The sequence below is a fragment of the Culex quinquefasciatus genome, chromosome 1, assembly GCF_015732765.1.
Source record: "Culex quinquefasciatus strain JHB chromosome 1, VPISU_Cqui_1.0_pri_paternal, whole genome shotgun sequence".
NCBI lineage: Eukaryota > Metazoa > Arthropoda > Insecta > Diptera > Culicidae > Culex > Culex quinquefasciatus.
The window spans coordinates 80001412-80019042 of record NC_051861.1 but is presented as its reverse complement, the minus strand read 5'-3'; the positions used below and the strand labels follow the sequence as shown (position 1 = coordinate 80019042).

At 40.6% G+C, this 17631-nt stretch overlaps 1 protein-coding gene across 1 annotated transcript; it reads right to left on the bottom strand.

The window, feature by feature from the left end:
• Window positions 1-5517: 5517 nt before the first annotated feature.
• LOC6039050 lies at window positions 5518-7526 on the bottom strand. The gene has a single exon (XM_038248955.1). It carries the CDS (start codon window positions 7393-7395, stop codon window positions 5734-5736), a length of 1662 nt encoding a protein of 553 aa, XP_038104883.1. The 5' UTR covers window positions 7396-7526; the 3' UTR covers window positions 5518-5733.
• Window positions 7527-17631: the final 10105 nt, after the last annotated feature.

The window sequence follows — 17631 nt, the reverse complement described above, 5'->3', positions numbered from 1 at the left end:
TAACTAGACATTTTTTTTTTATTTAACAGTGAGTTTGATTTAAAAAGGAAGTTTTCCGGGTTTTCCCCAATACAAACATGATTATCAATAATTCTAGAGTTTAAAAAAAAGGTTCTATAAACTATTGTCTTTCATATGTTGGTCCTTTAAAAAAATCGAATTGTTCTTTTAGAAATTTCTTATTAAACATATTGATCCATTGAACGGCTTTCTAAAACTTGTGAAAACTTTTGAACATTTGAATTAACAAATTTAGAGTTTTTTTAAAGGTCCTTTAAACTGTTGTGTTTCACATGTTATAGGACCTTTTCATAAAAAAAAAACTTGGAAATGTGTTTGCGAAAACACTGAGAACGATATTATTCGTAAAAGCAAACTTGACACTTCGTGAACTTTTAAACGTTTAACAAAAAAAAATGAAGTACGTACTGTTTTGATTCAAATCACGGTTTATTTATTATTTAAACGTGCAAATCATAAGCGCTCAGTAAGCTGTAAAAACGACACAGTTTTAAATGTTCAAATCTCAAATTTAATTTAATTTATATAAATAATTCCTTGACAGTTTTTGTTATACCATGCTGTCATATCGGCAAAGTGTACGGATTTTTGCTAAGCAAGAGTTGGTAGCCTTAATCATCCTATAAATGTTTCTACTGACAGATAGAGCTTCGATTTTTTACATTTATCTAATAAGCGCTTCTTTCATCTGATGATGTTCGATTGCTTTGATCCTTGTTTCGAGTGCATGTCACACTACCCATCAAACCAAATGTTTGGTAGTAAGTGTGAGCTCTGTGTAAAGAGGGTGTCAAACTAAAAAGTGACCCCGTTCGTACACGTACACGCAATACATACGCACGTAGATTACTCTATAGAGATATCTACGTGCGCATGTATTGCGTGTACGTACACGAAAAAGATTGAGGTTAAATTTTGTACCAGCCAGCAAAACAAACGGTGCGCTAGTGTGCGTGAGATCGCCCTTAGATAACTCTATAGAGTTATCTAAGCCCGAGCTCACGCACACTAGCACCCCATTTGTTTTGCTGGCGGGTACAAAATTTAACCTCAATCTTTTTCATGTACGTACACGCAATACATGCGCACGTAGATAACTCTATTGCCAGATAAAATCACGATTCTCCTTTGCTTCGACTGACAGGAGGTTAAAGCAGCCGAACTACCGTGGTATAAAAGTCAGCAAGCTGAACTGAAATTCCGCGTTGATTTGGCTTTCAACTTGTTTTTTTTCAATATTTTCCAAAAAGTCAGCTGAAAACTCAAGGCAACCTTTGACAACAGCCGAAAATTTGTTCTGCGGCTGTCATGCGGCCATTCTTCATTCTTCTGTGGTCATATCAGCACGCGTGAAATCTAATTATTGACTCCCGCGATAGTATTGTGTTTCATATGTTGATATGATTTTCAAAAAAAAACGTTGCTTAATCCACCTTTAAGTGGTTGGTGCCTTCCTCTCATTTATAGTGATTCCAACCCCCCTAAAGTGTCCACATGTTTATGGATCTCCCCTAGCGTTCGCAGCACCTAAGAGGTCCTAATCTCGGTCCTAATAAAAATAAGTGATGAGTAAAAAAAACCTACTGACTTATTGTCAAGATTATACAGACACGGCCTTTGAGGAAAATGGCATCCCTCTACACGGCTTTTTCGTGGCGATTAGACCCGACCAGTTGAGGTTATGTGAATTCAGACCATTTTTTAAACTGCTTGTAATTTAAGATAGGTAAGTCAGATCTTGAAAATTCTTACTCCATATAAAAGGTCTTCTCATATGCTTTCTAAAAATATATAAGATGTGAGGGTTTCATGAAAAATACCACCCTTTTTTACCATAATTTTAATTTAATATGAAAAAGTTTTTTTAACATAGCTATTTAAATACATGATAAAACTGCATGAATTTAAATAGCAACTTAGGGGACGTTAAGACGGATCGATTAAATCCATTCCGGCCAAAATCGGTTGAGCCTGTGACGAGATATTCCAGTGACATTGATTTGGTACACATGTCTACATACAGCCAAACACACAGACATTTGCTCAGCTGCTGATTCTGAGTCGATATGTACAAATGAAGGTAGGTCTAGGAGGTCTAATTAAAAAGTTCATATTCCGAGTGATTTTATAGCCTTTCCTCAGTACTGTGAGGAAGGCAAAAACTCTGCATTTATTCTTTTGCGGTTTTGCTAATATTTTCGTTTCAAATTCTAATTTCAGCTCAGTGCGACGTCCGCTGCAGCAGATGGTTGACTGAGAAATAATTCTCGTAAAAAGTGGACCACTTTTGCCGCAAGGAGATCAAAAATCGAAACCAATGTACTTTTCGATATAAATACAGTACCTACTTGTTCCGAATCCTGCTCGCTAACTGGGCTGAACGGAAAATGCCGAGGGAACGGACCATCAATGTATTATATTTTTTTGGTTTAATTTTAAAATAAAAGTTACTTGAATTTTTGTTCAGGGCCAATTTTTCAAGTTTCCTTAAATTATGACTTTAAATTTCACAAAAACATAGGGTACGTTATCCATTAGTGGACCCCTTTCCTATAGTAGAGCCTCTGAAGGGTTTTTGATGAAAAATTCAATAAAATCACAATTTCAAGCTTGTTGTTGTGTACAAATCATTTATTTGGCCTGTTCAGCATCATTCAAAACAATGTTGACTAACATTGAATTTGTCCTTTTCACCAAAATAAATGTTTTAAGTTCGACATCTGAAATCTGCCAAGGCCACTAGCATTTTCACAACAAAACTGCATTTATATTTTATGATTGAATTAGCTATCCAATCATTTTTGGACTGATTATTTAACTTCAGCAAGTCGAAATAATGTAAGTTTAAGTAACTTTACTTAAATAAAGCGAAGAACTGCTCAATTTCGAGCAAAAATTCGGGGTCTAATATAGGACAACGAAAATCCAAACTTTTCCAATAGTGGACCCCTGTTAATTTAACCTTCAAAAATGAAGAAAACTGTGTATTTAAGCAAAAGTGTCTCTTAATCATACAATAAATGCTTATTGTAAACAACCTGATTGCAAACTTTTTTCAATTATGAGTATAAATATAGTTGTTTTCATGTTAAAAGTATCAAAAATGCTGAAGCCGTAAGAATTTATTATTAATAAAAACTATACTTTATTGTACTCAACTGAAACATCAAAATTGAAGTTTGAAATGATATTTTATAATGGTAAATCAATAACAAAACATATTTGGAAAGTAAACACGCCTGATTTTATCAGTAACTGTAAACAAATCTATTGTTTTGTTTCGGTCAACTATTTGTAATTGTATATGTAATTAATATGAAAAAAAAAATTGCAACAAAATTACTTTTTTAATCATTTTTATGTTTACAGTAGTTTTTGAAACATTTTATCTGATCCTTTACGGAAATAAATGTGTTTAAATGTCTGTTAGGTTTTTTGTTGTTTTAAGCTAAAATTGTTAACAAAACATATTTGTTTATCAGGAAAAGTGAGCAATATTCATCATTTATTAATTATATCTATCATAAGACCTACACCATGCATCAAAACATCAAATATCGTTGAAATTTGGTATAAAAATAACAGTTAGCCTATAGTGGACCCGGGTCCACTATCGGATTATGGACCCGGGTCCACTATAGGAAAAGGGGGTCCATAACAGGCAAAAAACACTTTATTTTCAAATGGCTATTTTTCTGCTCAAAAACAAACAGCTGATGAAACAAATAGTCAAAATTGTTCAAAAGACTTCTGATTTCATTGTTTTGTACAAAAGGTTATGATAAAGTGCTTAAAATATTGAAAAAATGTGAAAAATGCGCTTCGGCTCTACTAGGGGGTTAAAATACCCTATATAAAAATGTTTTAACTATTACACTTGATTGTTGCATCCTATGACCCCTCGGTCATTTTGTTTTTTTTTTTTTGGTTTTTGACGTTTGTCTGCTTTTTAAGAGGGCTACAGCCCAGTTATCGAGCGCCCCGTTAAAAAAACAGTCCAGTTAAACAACGCCCAGTTGCCGAACGAGTACTGTATCCCATAAAGTTAATGCAGAAACCATGCTTCGTTGTTCAAATTTAGGCACCCTTTGGCGTTACTTTGACACGGTATGTCCACGCATCATTCCTCCCCGTGTAGATTCTGTGAAATGTGATTCGTTCACAGAATCTGCGGTAAATGCTACATAGTAAGCCTGGCCGCTCCGTGCGTGTCTTGCACTTCTTCAACAGTTCCGCAGAGCCGTAGAGCTCCTCCTCACCTCCTTCCTTCGTGCCTCCAGCGCAAGGGTCAGCGTCTCCTGTGGTTCGAGGTTATTGATCATTCTTTCCTGCTTGCGGGACTTCGCCGGCGTGAACGCCGGACGTGCTGAATTCTGCTGTTTCGGTTTAGATGACTGATGCCGCATCCGGATGATATCCGCACGCTTGGGGCAGCTTCGGTCTATGTCTTCGTGCGTTCCGTTGCAGTTGGCACACCGCTTCGGCTCAGCTTCTTACACTTGGCAGTCGTTCGTCATGTGGGGACCCCCCCAGCTGTTGCACCTGGCCTTGAGGTGACAGTTCGGCCGCTTGTTCCGGTAGGCCTCCTACCGCATGATAGTGCTTGCCACAACTTTGATTGCAGAAAGCTTCTTCTGGTATCCCTAGGGGGAGACCACAATGTACGGAGTTTCGTCCACGGTGGACTTTTCCTTCCGCTTGATGACATGCACCTCCAGCTTGTCGACCCTCTTCAGCAGGTACTTGACCTCATACGGTTTAAGTTCATCGGGTAAACCACTAACAACTACCCGATGGTATCGTTCGCTCCGTCGTTCGTGGGTGTAGAATTCCACATTCTTCTTCTTGAGGAGCTCTTGCATCTTGTAAAAATCTTTGACAGAGAAGCAGGTCACCTTGGTTCCAAATCGGGTTAGTTTGTAAATCGGGTCGAAAGCAAATTTACAACCAAATTTGGAACCGCCAGGGTTGTTGTTTTTGTTTGTCACTAGCGGTCTGAACTTGTTGTTGTTGAGCAGATTCTGCTCCACTTTTCCTACTCGGACGACAGTTCCTCAGGGGACTTCTTCCGCTTCCAATTTCAGGGGATTAGTTGAAAATCATCTGTCTCTCGGAGATCTCTTCCACCTCCATCTGTCAAACAACTCGAGGCACGCAACGATGCCTTTAGCACGCACGTCAAAAACCCGTCTACTCTTTACAAGCTGTCGTAACCGAGTGTTGAAGCCTGGCCGCTTCAATGATCATCAACAATGACAAGTGAGAACTTGGGACGTAAACAAACCTCAAGGTCTTCCAGAAAGCGGATCTTCAGACTGGATGCGATTTACTAAATAATATTAGAAAGTATGCAAGTTATTATCCCACACCGACAGGTTCTTGCGTGGTTTTTGCTACCTCAAATGTTGAAATGGAGTTGTTAAAATTTGTCAACTAATGGAGAATTTGAATGAGTCCTACTTATTAGCTATTTCTTTCTCAGAAAAAAAGCGTGAATCTGAAATGTAAAAGTTTATTAGGATATGTCGATTTGCACAAGAGCATTCGTATACAATCGTTACAATAAATTATCATAAATAGTTTTTAAAATGTGATGTTTGAGGTGGCTTTCCACAGTACTGCATTGTTTGAACTACGCGTTTCAATTCCGATTTGAACTTCATGTTTCGATTGCTATAAAATTGGACTACACTCAACTTCTAAAAAAACCGGTTACAGCGCACTACTCAAAGTCCACTCCATATTCTCGGTGGCTGCCACGTGCCCATCGATGGGGAACCGGCCCGCCAGCATCCCGTGCGGATCCTGGACGCGACACCCGCTCACGTCCAACCGGTCCAGGCGCTCCATTCGAATCGCCGCTCCGGAAACATTCGTCAGGGTTATGTATTGGAAGGTTAAAAGTCGAAGGAGTTTAAGACATTCGAGCAGGGCAAATGCTTCGTAATCCAGCTTAAGTTGGTTCTCGTGCTCGTTCCGCACGGTAAGTTCCTCGAGAAGTGGACAGTGCTTGACGAAGGCCGTGAACAGGTTGTTGATTTCGTAGCCGCGGTGCTCGGTACCGCAGATCATCTCCAGCCGCTGGAGTTGCATCGTGTAGGTGAGGTGTTGCACTACCCGGAACGAGTCTCCGTTGATGTGCAGGATGAGCTGGGTGACGGCGTGCAGGGAGGAGAAGAAGTTGGGGGCGAATTGCTGTGGGCCGTAGTAGTCGATATCGACGCGGTCGAGGTGAGGACCGACTTCCAAGTGGAACCGTTTGTAGTCGCAGCCACGCAAAGTGAGCTTCCGTAGTTTGGGGACGATAAGGGTAAAGTAGCCTTGGGCAGGTGTTAGTTCGACGTACTTCCATTGGAGATCTTCCAGGGCCGAGAGGTTCAGCGCGGGATCTCTCGAGTAGACACCTCCGTTAAGCCAACCATCCATGAAGAGTTGCTTCATCGAGGCAGACCAGCCCATGTTGCTGGCGAAGCTACCGTCGTGAAAACAGAATCCGTTCAGTACCAACTTCTCCAATTTCTTGCAGTTTCGCTTCAAACTGGCCAGCATGACATCGCCCGAGAAGACCATCTCTACATCCCGGAGATTCGGCATGTGCTGGAAAATACGGTCCCAGTCTCGTTCCTGAAACTCGTCACTAGCCCGCCGGATCAACAGCCGTTCCAGGTGTGGCCTGTCCACGGCGAAAAATGGCTCCCACATGGTCGTATTCAAGTCGACCTCCAGCGAGACCAACTTGTCACAACCCTCCAGATCAATCAGCGGATCTTCCCAGTACAGTGCCTCCTCGTTCGCCATCGAATCCAGCACAATCCCCGCCGACTCCAGCTTGGGCACTATCAACCGGAACGCCGTACTAACCCGCTCACGACCCACGTACATCTGTAAATAGTGCAGCTTCTTCAACTCTCCCATCATCACGTCCTGCTTCCCAAACGGCGACCAATCGATGTTCTTCGTCAGCTCCAGACTCAACTCCGTAATCCCACCGAACAACGCCCCATTCAACCGGAAGCAATCGAGCAACGAAGTCGGTTCCCCCACTACCGAAACATTCTGAACGTTCCACAAACCCACCACCTCCGTCAAAAACTCGTTCACACTACCATTGTCAGGTTGATCATCGTCGCCGCCCAGCACGATCGATAGCTGCCTGTAGTTTCGTTGACTTGCACGGAGCGCCTCCCGAACTTGTGCCGGCTGGTCACCGCTAATCCCCAACACAATCCCTCGGGCCAACGCCGGACAGCAAAACAGCGTTCTATTCCAATGTTGACAAACCAGCGAACACGCCAACAGTCGATCCTTGAACTTTAACTGCCGGAAGATGCGCTCCAGCGGTTCCAGGGGAAGCGCGCCCCAGTCAGTGTCCATGCTCTTCAATTAGAACGCTTCTACCTCCAACTCGGTAGAACAGTTGAATGATAATACAACATGGTGTTGTTGAACTCCGGCTCTCAATGGCTGGAGTGGGGTTGAACTGAAGGTGTGCGCGCACATGGGGGAACCTTGACAGAGTAACTGCGCTGTGTGTGTGTTTTGTTTGGCAGAGAAGTAAACAGAAGCGAAACCGAAGGTGCATTAAAATATATACATTAGGGTGTTTCAGCCAAACAAAAAAGTTCTCAGAATCAAGCAAACCGAGGTTCCCCTAGTAGAGGATACCCATAGGGACTCTCATGCCAAATATCAGCCCATTTGGTTGAGAATTGGCCTGTCCCCAGCGGTTCAAAGTTTACATGGAAATTGCTATGGGATTTTTGTGCTTTTCGTTCAATCGTTCCTACAGGTCTGGGGACAACATGGATTCACTCGGAATAAAGACAGGTGTGTAGGGGATGGTCAAATGAACACATTCCAGAAGGAATTAGGCTTGTCCATTCTGTCCCCAAGGTGCGCATTGGATCGACGTCCGGTGTCTCCAGAATCATCGATTCACCCTTCAAATGTACGCATTGTCCTTAGTATGCTATGACGGCTAGGAGAAAATTACGACGCCCCATGTCAGACGGTGAACACGTGGCAGAGCATCTACTCGAGTTTTGGCTCAGAAACATTCTTTAAAGTACTAACATTATAATTATTGATGTTCCTGGAAGAATTTCAACTATTCTAAATAACATAAAATGATGATTTTGTGTTAATAATGCAATCGATGCCTCTCCACGTGTTCACCGTCTCATATGGGGCGTCGTGGTTTTCACAGGTTTTCACCTAGCCGTCATAGCATACTAAGGACAATACGTACATTTGAAGGGTGAATCGATGATTCTGGAGACACCGGACGTCGATCCAATGCGCACCTTGGGGACAGAATGAACAAGCCTAATTCCTTCTGGAATTTGTTCATTGGACCATCCCCTACACACCTGTCTTTATTCCGAGTGAATCCATGTTGTCCCCAGACCTGTAGGAACGATTGAACGAAAAGCACAAAAATCCCATAGCAATTTCCATGTAAACTTTAAACCGCTGGGGACAGGCCAATTCTCAACCAAATGGGCTGATATTTGGCATGAGAGTCCCTATGGGTATCCTCTACTAGGGGAACCTCGGTTTGCCTGATTCTGAGAACTTTTTTGTTTGGATGAAACACCCTAATATACATAAAGGCATCTCCAGCGCTGGGGTGCAAATCAAATTTGCACCCGGCTCATGAATACCGAGATCAAATTTGCCACCTTGAAAATTTTTTTTTATTTTTTGTTGATTTTTTTTTATTTTCTTTAATTTTTTAATTTTTTTTTTCAGGTTTTTATATTTTTTTTTAAATCTCTTTAATTTTTTTCAGTTTTATAATTTTTTTAGTTTTTTTTTATTTTCTTTGATATTTTTTTTTATTTTATTTTTTTTATTTTTAATTTTTTGATTTTTTTACACATAAAAAACAATTTAATTTTTTTTCCGTGCAAGATTCAGTTTTCCGTGCCACGGGTCCCCCAGAGACCATTATTATGAAAAAAAAAATTTCCACCCAAACCAATGATTGGACATGATTCCTGGGACCATTCTGCACCTCTGGGCCAAGTTTCAAAATATTTGCCGGCAGAAATTTCGAATACGGTCAGTTTTAGTGTTTTCAGTAGAAATTAAGGAGAAATCACATGTGAAATGCGTAGGAAATGATCAAAATTTCAATGTTTCAACACCAAAACATTACTAGTCATGGTTTTAAATTGTATTAACATGTAGCAGAACGATATAAACACGATTTAAAGCTTTGACTTAGCCGGATTAAGCCTAAGTCAAGTGACTTAAGTACATTATTTACAAGTTTAAACCTTAATATTTAAAAACACTCCATGAATTTTAAGTCAAGGAAAACTAAATTGCACAAAAATAACTTAAAATGGGTTTACTTTGAGCCAAGGGGTGACATTGTACCCATAAACTCATAAAGATTGCTTTGATAAACTTGAATTTTATGTTAATTTATTTATTTGTAGACGGATTAATTTGGTTTATTTATGTTCCCCCAACGCAATTTGATGATATTGCTACGCAAATCTGCTTATTCTGTTTGAATAAAGCGTGTTGATTTAAAATTGAATTAATTAAAATAAATTTGAAATCTCCTGGAATCCTCCAAATTTTAAAATTATGCTCGCATTTTTCAGTGCTGAATCAATTCCTACTGAAATCAAATAAAATAATCAAAATATTAGGGAAACAAATTTTGTGTCGTGGCAAGTTTGTGACATTGCAATTAGAATAAAATTGTTCTTTTTTGTTTTAAATCGCTTACAAATTTCAACCTTACGAATGAAATCCGGAGAGTACTCCAGATATCATTTAGCTCATATATTTTTGTTATCATGTGTAATGACTATACTTAGCAAATGTTTAATGATACAACTTCCCACAGGATTAATATTTCAAACCAATCAATTATTTTCAAATATTGCAGTTATCGTCATAAAATAACATTTTATAATTGATTAAATTAATTTTGAAACACTCATAGTTTGAATTCAATACAACATATTGTTGATAATTAAGAACGTTCACTAATAATGTATTCAACAAAAAAAAATCCTACTTCTGCCCAATGTGAAAACACAATCCATATTTTAACAAGCTTGGCATATCTTATGAAAACATGAAAATAGTACAGTTAAATATCAAATCAAATCAAAATGATCGCTCTACAACATTACCAGCCTAACTGGGTTAGAGGTAACCACGTTTAACACTCTACCACCGAACCCGGTATAGTCAAGTATGTACAGGCGATGTAAGTTTTCAATGTGACTTGTGTCCTAAAACTCTTGTCGGGGTGAAACTGTAAGGCTTATGAAACTAAAGCTTTATTTATTTTTCAGTGTTGCGTACTTATTGAACTTTTTATGGCAGAGGACAACATAATCTACGAACAATATTTGCAACGATTATACTTTGCAATTCAAGGTTATCGAGCTTGTTGTTAAGCTATCTGGCTATTATAAAATCGTAAAATTTGGTACAATGTCACCCCTTGGCTCAAAGTCACCCCATTTTAAGTTATTTTTGTTCAATTTAGTTTTACTTGACTTAAAATTCTTTGATGCAGGAGTGTTTTTAAATATTAAGGTATAAACTTGTAAATAATGTATTTAAGTCACTTGACTTAGGCTTAATCCCGAGGGGTGGTTCACTTCCACCTTGACCGAGCGATAAAGCTCCTTTTACAAGACCTTTCGGTATTCGTTCTTCTTATTTCGCCTTCTCTGACCTTTTCTTGTGCTAACGCGCGTTAGCTCGCCTTTTCTGTTCCCTTTGGTCACCTTTTCTCATCAAACTGCTCGATTTTTTGACAACAAGAACTGTCAAGTGCAATTGACAGTTCTCGCTGTCAAATGATTCAAGCAGTTTGTTTGGATAGATTTTGTACCTTTTCACAACTGTATTTCGCGAAACGGATTCTTTTTCCGGAAAAAGCAACCTTTGCGCGAAGAAGCGGTTCACAAAGCGCCTCTACCGAAGAGCCCTCACACGGGGTCGCTTATATTTCATCGCAGAAGACTAACACGTTTCCGCTGGCCCTAAATGGCATAATGCCGGAGGAAAACTTTACGATTTTGAACGGAACCGGCTCTATTATCTCCGTGTCCTTGATCTGCAACAGCGCAAGTTCCACAAATATGACTCCCTTGCCGATCGCGATAACATCGTCCAGCGCAACCGCTGAGGCCGTTGATACAAACTTTAAATCCTCGGGAGCAGCACCGGTGACTCTGAACGCACTTGCTCCTAAGCTCGGAATGAGACGAGCTGTCTGTTATGAGATTCTCTCCTCCTTCTCACCCACTTTACCGGGACCACATGAGCCACTTCCGGTAAAAGTGAAATCGCAAGAAAAACGGTCCGCCAAGCGCTTCTATGTCCGGGGCTGCAGAACTGTAGCCCGGAATTGACGTGGTTTTCGAAGGATAACGTGACGATTCCAAGCAGAGCAAAACTATTAACAGCCGGTGCTTTTTCCGGCGAAAAAGCTCTAGGCTGAAAGGTGTCTGAATTAGCAGTTCCGCTTCATCCTCCTTCGCAGAGAGCCTCCTCCTCGGTCAAGACGGACAGCCAGAACAGAGCGGCAGGATTCAAACCATCGAAAACAAGTCTGTTTTCGGCGAAGCAATCCCGACGCCCCATTCTAGGAAAACTCGACGTTGGACGTCAAACCAGCTCCAGAACCGCATTCTGGTGCTGGAATGCGAACTTTCCCAGTGGGGTAACGTGGACTTTTCCCGGTTGGCCCGATTGCGGACGCCACCATCACGCCAACATCCCCGCTCCAGCCGAAGTCGGCGACGCCATCAGAACATGGCAGGTGGCCAGGAATCTCCGGCTATGGTATAGTATGTGTAATTAATAACAATTGCCCAATTTCCCCTCTGTTTTCTAGTACAGTTCTTCCAGCGTCTTCGATCGGGAACCTGCCGTTAGGTCATTCGACAGGTTTCACAAATTCTCCTTCCGCACACGTCCGCGACGGAACCCCGACAACCCTAAGCAACCACACCACACCACCGCTCATCAACGACGATACCAGCTGAATCCTCTGACGGAGCATGAAACGCTTGAGGAAAAGTGCCTAAAGTGCAGGATACGACTTCGGAAATGTTATAAATAGAGAACAAAATAAAATAAAGAACAGTTTCAAACAAACATGTAATGATAAAAACAACACTTCCAGAATCATACTTGAAATCAGTTTATTTTACGATTTAAAAATAATATATATATATATTGCCAAATGTGGGCAAAGGAAAGATTTCTGGTCGGTTTTGAGGGGTTAAACGGCTCCTGACTTCCCTCACTGCGGAGTCGATACCAAGCCTCACCTGTGTCATCCTCCTATCGTTCAGGACATCAATGGCCGACAACCATAACGCCAATATCCACACCGGAAACCGTAACTTTAACCCTCCGTAGGTCTCCGACCTGGCGTGCCGCAACACGTTGCGCGCCTTCCTCAGTTTTAACCCTCACCAACTGAGCCAAGCCAAACCTGATGATCACGTAGCTCGCTATCCTTTACGACCCGACGATCAAAGTAGCCAGGAGACTGGCCAGCTGGTAGACGCTCTTTCGCATCGCACGACCGCGTCGATACTGCAAAAAGAAATTCCTTTAAATTCTACCAATTTATGCGTTTTACCTCAAATATTTACCCTCCAAAATGGTTATCACCACCAGCATCATCCCGCGAGGGCCCCACGTCTTGGTGTGCTGTTATCATCAGCTGCTCCAAGTCGCACGTGTGGCCATTAATGTCGTAACTCCCGCTGCCTACAGGTTATCTTTAATGGAATCGGTTCCATTTTTTCCCTGCCACCGCTCTTCTGCCTACTTCCGAAACCATTCCTCTTGGACTCGACCGTCGCCGCAGTCTACACTCCGGAGGCTTGTCCATTTCGGGGACCTTTTGGTACGCACGCACTATCGGAACTGGTCGGTCGGAACCTTTCTGGAGAACTTCCATCACATCTATCTCCCACACGGCCTCCGGAAATCGTATGTTTTTCAGCTGCACACCATCGCACTTGTTCCTGCACCTTCGGCAGAGGCCGCGGTCAACGCACCGCACCGGTTTCTGCCTACCAGTCCAGTTGTGCAAAAGCACAAGTTTTGAACACAATATAGTTTTTTTTTTTCGTTGTGTCCAGGTTGTGACATTTCAACTGCTTGAAAAAAATCAAAACAAACGCCGGGTTGCCAAAACTAGGGGAAAACTGCTCGATCTGTGATGACAAGGTTGCAAGATCTTATCTCGCAGCTCTTCATTCGAGCTGAAACAAGCCGCCCTATGAGCGCTAACGCGCGTTAGCTTGCCTTATCGTGCCTTCTCAAGGCGTTGTACTGCGTTCTTGAAATTCGAGCCAGTTTTGGTGCGTTTTCTGTTTCTAACGCGAAGTGAGCTACCCCTCGCTTAATCCGGCTAAGTCAGAGCTGTAAATCGTTTTTATATCATTCTGCTACATGTTAATACAATTTAAAACCATGACTAGTAATGTTTTGGTGTTGAAACATTGAAATTTTGATCATTTCCTACGCATTTCACATGTGATTTCTCCTTAATTTCTACTGAAAACACTAAAACTGACCGTATTCGAAATTTCTGCCGGCAAATATTTTGAAACTCGGCCCAGAGGTGCAGAATGGTCCCAGGAACCATGTCCAATCATTGGTTTGGGTGGAAATTTTTTTTTCATAATAACGGTCTCTGGGGGACCCGTGCGTGCATCATTCCATTTGTCGCAGTAGCAAACCAGCAGAATAACGGGTAGCAAAGTGAAATCTCGAAGAACTGAGAGCAAATTTGCTACCGCGACAGGTACCGCCCAGTCACGACGTTCTAGCAGGATTCTAGCAGAGTTCTTACAGAGCTGGATATTCTTACAGCATTCTAGCAGAAATGTTCTACCGTTCTAGCAGGATTCTGACAGAATCAGCTCTGCTAGAATATTTCGTGACTGGGCGCGGTGGGGTTGACGTCGGGTGCAAATTTGATTTGCTTCGATGTTTGCTACCCGCGCTGGAGATGCACCAAACGGGTCGAAGAAAGGCGCCATGGAGGAATGTGTTATTTTCGGAAAAACGTGTCGGGTTTTATATATTTGAGGTACACTCAACCCCCGGTGGTTGGTCACTTTTTCGTTTGACACTTTTTTAGTTTGTACCCCGTTGGTTGGTCAAAGTCAAACTAAAAAGTGACGAACTGTCACTTTTTACACGGCGCCCTCGCACACTATCAAAACAAACGTTCAGTAGTGTGTGTGAACTCCGTGTAAAAGGGGTGTCAAACTAAAAAGTGACCCCGTTCGTTTGACAACAGTTGGTGTCAAACCATCGGGGTTTGAGTGTAGTTGTGTTTCGATTTCGATACTAACTATACACTGAAAGAAAGGCACATAGTAATGTCACATGTTTTACACATGAATCTACCCCATTCGACTTCGCATATGAATGTCATGTGCACTGAGGAAAAAGAATGTAAGATTTTCATAAGACTTCATCTTATGTGCTGCCTGATTTGATTATCCACTAGGCTCTCGCGATTTTCATAGACGATCTTATGACCGTCACTATAAATTCATATGGTTATAACTAAACTTTACTTATGTATTTGGTCCACTGTTGATAGACTATGGACTTCATAAGAAATTCTTATGGAATTCATCTGTAATTTTTCAATGGTTTTCGCGTATGATGCTAGTGTGAAATTTTTTGACATTTCAAGATGGCGAAAGGACGGATCGAGCAGACAATTTTAAACGCTCGCTACTCCAAATCGCCCCGTAGTTCGTTCCGGTAACTACTTCACAAAGCTGCCGCCGCCGCTATGAGTTTTACCGCGACCTCCAAGACACAGGAAAGTTCTGTGGCGGGTGTTTCGTGAGTTTTGGTTCGAATTTGAATATTTTGTTTTGGTATTTTAGGTAATATCAATGGCCGTTGGTTCCGCCGGCGGCTCTCCCCAGCATCCTCCAGAAGGATCCGGAGAATAGCATCGGTGAGGACAGTTCCGAGCAGCGGTCGAAGGTTTAAGTTTGATTGACGCGGTCATGCCGAAGGTGGTGGCCATCCGGCTGAACATGCCGAATCACTAGCAAAAGACGATTAAACCGGAGGCTGCGTAAACCAACGGGACGACGAGCAGCGGAAGGAAATGAAGTGTTGGGTATATAATATATATATTACGATAATTTATAAATATATACGTTTAAAATTTAAATAAATTTTTGTTTTCATTCAATTAAAAATAAGAAAAAATGGGTATAAAAAACAATGTTTATTAATATAATCTCCATGAGTATTGCCATATATACTGTACACAATTCCATCTATGAATGTCATAAGATAACTCAATGGAAATCTTAATTGACGGCTTTGTCAAATTTCCCCTCCCAGCCATAAGAAAATCTTATGACATCCGAATAAAATCCTGATGTCGAAAGGTTATAAGACGTTCTTATGGATTTTGCCAGTACTTTTTTCTGAGTGTGTAAATCACATAGAAATTTTTCATTCCGAGAACCGATAAATTCATGTGAAATTCTCATCGAAATGAAATGAAAAAACATGTGAGATTCACATGTCACAACAATTAATTAGCACGTGAAATTCTTTTGAATATGAAATGGACAGCAAGCAAAAAAAATCCCGTAGGTAAAATATCGAATAAAAACAACAATTATTTTTGAAAAATATATTTATCACATTTTATTTAGTTAAAAAACTGAAAGAAAATAAGCACATCTCGGCAAATCCGGCCAGGTCGCAATTACACAATCCACCAAGAATTCTACCAAGAATTCTCTTGCGTTGCCACATCGATTGGTTGCCTTTGGCTGTTCCTCAGTCACTGGTAGCAAAAAATCGCCAGATTTTTCTTTGAGGCCTCTTTGGACACTGTGCGCACTCGAAGCTTAATCCAAATTCGGTCCACTTGCACTCCACTTTTTACTCGGTTTCCTAAGAAGAAATAGAACAACTTTTCAGCTTAGCAATATTTTAAAATAATCAAAGTGCTTACCGTGACCAAACACGATTCCTCATGATAAAATCCTAATTTTAATCAATTGAAACTTGTGGGCCTCGGGACGAGCTCCGAACGTGTCTTACTCCTACTCGCCATCTTGCTTAATGAATTTCCGAAAAAAAAACCGACACTTGACTTTCAAATTCAAAACATACAGTTTTAACGTGGTTTCCACTTCACTATCAAAGGAAAAGACTGATGGGGCCAATCCAAGAGAAATTCACTTGAATCTAACGTGAACACCATGCGATAAAAGAATGAAAATACTTACGCTAGCAATCAGCTGGTTTCAAATGATTATAATATCCATGTGACATGTAAATCATGTTAGGGTCTAAGGAAAAGCATTCTGAATTATCGTGTTCATTTTTAGAGAAGCTCACGTGAAAAAACATGTGAATTTGCTATGTCAGATTTTTTCAGTGTACGGGGCGATTTGAAGTAGCGAGCGTTTAAAATTGTCTGCTCGATCCGTCCTTTCGCCATCTTGAAATGTCAAAAAATTTCACACTAGCATCATACGCAAAAACCATTGAAAAATCACAGACGAATTCCATAAGAATTTCTTATGAAGTCCATAGTCTATCAACAGTGGACCAAATACATAAGTTAAGTTTAGTTATAACCATATGAATTTATAGTGACGGTCATAAGATTGTCTATGAAAATCGCGAGAGCCTAGTGGATACTCAAATCAGGCAGCACATAAGATGTAGTCTTATGAAAATCTTACATTCTTTTTCCTCAGTGGCATGATTAAACTGAGTTAGAGACTGCCCACTGAGAATTGGGTCCTAAAATGAAGCTTGGATTGCTGATATTATTGTTTACAGCGATAAAGCTTATTTTTCTAAGTACAATGACCCTTTGTACGACCACAATGAGTTTAAAATGGATTTTTAAATCAATTTTGAAAAATTATCCTAGCGGTCCTTCTTGACAGAAAAGCTCCTACTTGACAGCTCGTTCCAAGGGGACCATAGTTGATCCATCGAAAAAATGTTGTCTTGTCATAATTTTTTTTGCATTAAAATGAAAAAAAAAAATGATCAGAAATGGTTTTTGATCGTGTTTTTTACCGTTGTACATAAAAATTGACATAGGGCTTTAGTATCCAATTTTGGCTCGAGCCTCGAGTCGATCTGGCTCGAGATCGAGCCTGAATCGAGTCGAGACTCGAGCCAAAATTCTCATTGGGTCGGGATTAGCGGTTAAAGTGATTTTTTTTTTCTTTTTTACCCAAATGTATTCGATTCAATGCAAAAATGTAAAACAATTTGAAGAAGATAAATCAATGTGAACAGTTAATAATAAAACAAAAAATACAATAAAGAAGATGTAGGGTCCTAACACGGCTAGCGCACAATTTGATGTTTCTAATTAACACAAGTTTCCCCACATTGTCAAGCATACGAAGGACGACACAAAATACAAAAAAATATTTAATTTAAAAAAAAATCAAAAAACCAAACCAAAGTTTGTATTGAGAATTAGGGCGGATCGCTTCTCGTACACGTTGCGTGCTTTTTTGGATTGTATGAAGAGCGACGAACCGCCATTATTACAACTAAAATACTGATTCCCCTTCAACA

What these genes read in the sequence shown, in the direction of transcription:
- LOC6039050 (XM_038248955.1), bottom strand. Translation starts at nt 7,395, where the DNA reads ATGGACACTGACTGGGGCGCGCTTCCCCTGGAACCGCTGGAGCGCATC.